The sequence below is a fragment of the Stegastes partitus genome, unplaced genomic scaffold, assembly GCF_000690725.1.
Source record: "Stegastes partitus isolate 25-593 unplaced genomic scaffold, Stegastes_partitus-1.0.2 Scaffold1936, whole genome shotgun sequence".
Taxonomy (NCBI): Eukaryota; Metazoa; Chordata; class Actinopteri; family Pomacentridae; genus Stegastes; species Stegastes partitus.
In genome coordinates, this window is record NW_007579667.1 from 155,529 (window position 1) to 158,516 (window position 2,988).

At 50.1% G+C, this 2,988-nt stretch overlaps 2 protein-coding genes across 2 annotated transcripts in view; one reads left to right on the top strand and one right to left on the bottom strand.

Annotated features, from left to right (window-relative positions):
• LOC103373255 (calpain-5-like) overlaps positions 1-2,988 on the top strand; it is a gene marked incomplete at its 3' end in the record, with an annotated part of 17,929 nt that overhangs the window by 12,303 nt on the left and 2,638 nt on the right. The gene's annotated exons all lie outside the window — the stretch shown is intronic.
• LOC103373243 (olfactory marker protein-like) lies at positions 877-2,494 on the bottom strand. Its single transcript, XM_008303092.1, has 2 exons — positions 2,354-2,494; positions 877-1,631 (listed from the first exon to the last, which is right to left on the bottom strand). Exons 1-2 carry the CDS (start codon positions 2,411-2,413, stop codon positions 1,200-1,202), a joined length of 492 nt encoding a protein of 163 aa, XP_008301314.1. The 5' UTR covers positions 2,414-2,494; the 3' UTR covers positions 877-1,199.

Here is a 2,988-nt window from a genome sequence, read left to right on the forward strand (position 1 = left end):
TGTGTGTGTGTTATTGTGTGTGTGTGTTGTTGTTTGTGTGTGTGTGTGTTATTGTGTGTCTGATTGTGTTAGTCTTTGTGTCTCATGTTGTTGGTGTCACCCTGTTGCGTTGTTGTCGTCACTTGTGTCTCCAGTCTGTCGTCATGTTTGTCGCTTTGTGTCCTGATTCTGTCGTTTTGTTTCTAATGTGTGTAGTTGTGTGTCTTGTTTTTGTTGTCTGTGTCCCAGTTTGTTGTCTCATGTGTCATTGTGCTCTTGTTGTCGCCCTCCTGGTGCGTTCTGGTTGTGTTGTTGTGTTCTGGTTGTGTTGTTGTGTTCTGGTTGTGTTCTGGTTGTGTTGTTGTGTTCTGGTTGTGTTCTGGTTGTGTTGTGATGATGGAGCAGGTGAACATCAGCCGTAGACCCTCCTTCCTGTCAGGATCCATTCAGTCAGCAGCAGAACTCTGCTGCCAGAGTCGATGCCATCGATCGCTGAGCTCCATCAGCGCCGCACTCGATAAACAAACTGGGTCACACAACCAGAGTTCAGCTCTTTTATTCACAGATCGGATCAGGAACACGTAACGAGATGAAAACTCACTTCTGATGATCGAAAGCTTTGCTGCACTCACCATAAAGTCTGAATAAAGAGCATTTACACATTTAATAGTTTTTATTCTGTGAAAAATACTTTCTGGGTCAGAACCTTAAACCTCCTCAGAACCACATCTGGTTCTGTATCTGCAGAACGTTTATCTACTGACCAGAGTTCTACCTTCAGACTGTGAATGTTCCAGAGGTCCAGGTCCTTCAAGTCCACAGAGGAGGGTCCAGATTGATCACCTTAATGGACTTTTTCCATCATTTCTGAGCCTCAGAACTTCATCAGTGCAGCAGATAGACACATGACATTTAGGAGGAAGAACACATCTGGGTTCTGCTAGAACCTGACACCAACAGTATTACTAGTCTGAAGGCAGAACTGCTTCAGTTACTGCAGATACAGAACCAGCTGGTTCTGGGGGAACTTTCTTCAGATTTGGTTCCTTTTGTTCTTTAAAGCTGTTCTACTCGTGTTTCTATCAGTCTGTAGTTTTCAGGAGGATCTAAGCTGAGGTTCAGGTTCTCAGAGGAGGCTTCTCTGGTGACGGAGGTTCTGCTCTAGTTGGTTTAGTTTCGGACCGAACAGCGTCGGACTCTGCGGACAGGTGACTCTCAGCTCATTTCTCAGGTGTGAACTCGATGGAGCAGCTCAGGTTCGCCGCCTCGGCGCCGTCCTTGAAGGCCAACAGGAAGTACATGACCTTCCGGACCTTGGCGAGCTCGGCGATCCGTTCTCCGAACTCCTGCATGTCGGCCTCCAGACACTTGAGCGGCGAGTCCTCCGGGTCGCCGGCGTTCCTCCAGAACGTCCCGATGGGCTCCAGCAGCTGCCGGGTCATCAGCGGCGTCAGGTCCGGGGTCCAGTGCTGAGAGATCCCGGTGACGGTGACCCGACCGTGGCCCGACAGTGAGAAGAACCAGCGGGTGAAGCTGAGCTCCTGCGAGGGGAAGTCCAGCCGGTAGACGGCCTCATGGGCCAGCAGGAGGCGCTCTCCATCCTGACGCTTCTGACCCGAACGCTGCAGAGACGAAACCCGCAGACGCATCATCTGCAGCGAGAACAGAACCAGAAACACAAATTTATTTGGAACCACAGAGAGATCAGCATTCAGTGACACAGCAGCTCTATCGGGTTCATCAGGAAACATCAACGTCCTTCAGTTTGTCTGAACCTACCAGCACTGGTACTGCTGCTGGTTCTGGTTCTGTTCAAAGTCGACTCAACTTAACCCTAACCAAGCATTTAATTTGAGTGGTTAAATAATAACTACGTCATCTGAAGTACACCTTATGAAACGTATGTGAACTAGAACCAGGCTGATCAGAACCAGTTTTGTTCTTAGAGTTCTGCTCAGTTCCTGCTGAGATGATTCAGGGTTTCTCCAACATAACATAAAATTTGTAACTGTCGCGTTCACGATCAGAACCATTCATCAGAACCATCACAGCGCTGAGAGGAAACTATGATACATCCCATAATACTGATGCTCCAGCTGGTTCTAGAGAAAATGAACAGAACCAGATCCAGTGTTCAGTCTGTGACACCTGGATGGATGTAGAACTGATCTGGTGTCAGTTTCTAGCAGAACTATCGGCGTCAATAAGCAGAAGCTACTGTAGGAGCAGGATCAGCTGGTTCTGGTTCAGAGAAAAAGGACTGTCAGAGCTGAAGGTCCGTTGGACTATCAGGTCTAGTCTCTGAACAAGCAGAACTCGAGTGTTTTCCATCAGATGGAACCTGAAGCTGAGTGTGAGGAGCAGCTGGATCTACCTCTGACAGCTTCACGTCCTCCTGGAAGTCCAGCCGGGTTCTGGAGCCGTCAGCATCCATGTTCTGGGTTTCTGGTCCTGGTGAAGCTACGAGGGTGAAAGATATTCTGATGGTCCTCCTCCTCTCTGCCTCTATTTAATCCTCCTCCTTCCTCCCCCTGTTTCCATCAGCAGATCTGCCCCTCCTCCTCCTGCCCCTCCTCCTCCTGCCCCCCTCGGGGCAGTTGGTCGGGTCACACGGCATCGATCGGCTCTGACAGCAGAGATCAATGCGCGGCTGATGAGCCCGTTGGTCCGGTACCGTCTCTGTAATGTTTGCCTGCAGACGGTCCGATCAGGTGACATCATGAGGTTTAACCTCAGAGGGTTCTGAGTGGCAGGATGTTGGGTCGCTAAGCAACGGGAGGCGGGATGACGTCGAGCAGGAACTCTGGGAGTTTCCTGAGGGAGGCTGGGAGTCGGACCGGCTCAGTTCAGTGGACCGATCCGGTCCCGTCAGCCAGTCTGTGTGTCTGTGTGAGTCGTCGTCTCTCCAGGTTTCTCCTCAAGTGGGTTCTTCTGACAAACTCCATTAATTAAAGCAGCGGAAGGTTAATTAAGGAGACGATGACGCTTCTGTCACTTACCAGTACTCTA

Bases quoted from the DNA above. Each gene is read 5' to 3' on its own strand.
- LOC103373243 (XM_008303092.1), bottom strand. From the start codon at position 2,413: ATGGATGCTGACGGCTCCAGAACCCGGCTGGACTTCCAGGAGGACGTG. The intron at 1,632-2,353 runs GTAGATCCAGCT...TTCTCGCTGCAG, and splicing joins AGGACGTGAAGCTGTCAGAG to ATGATGCGTCTGCGGGTTTC.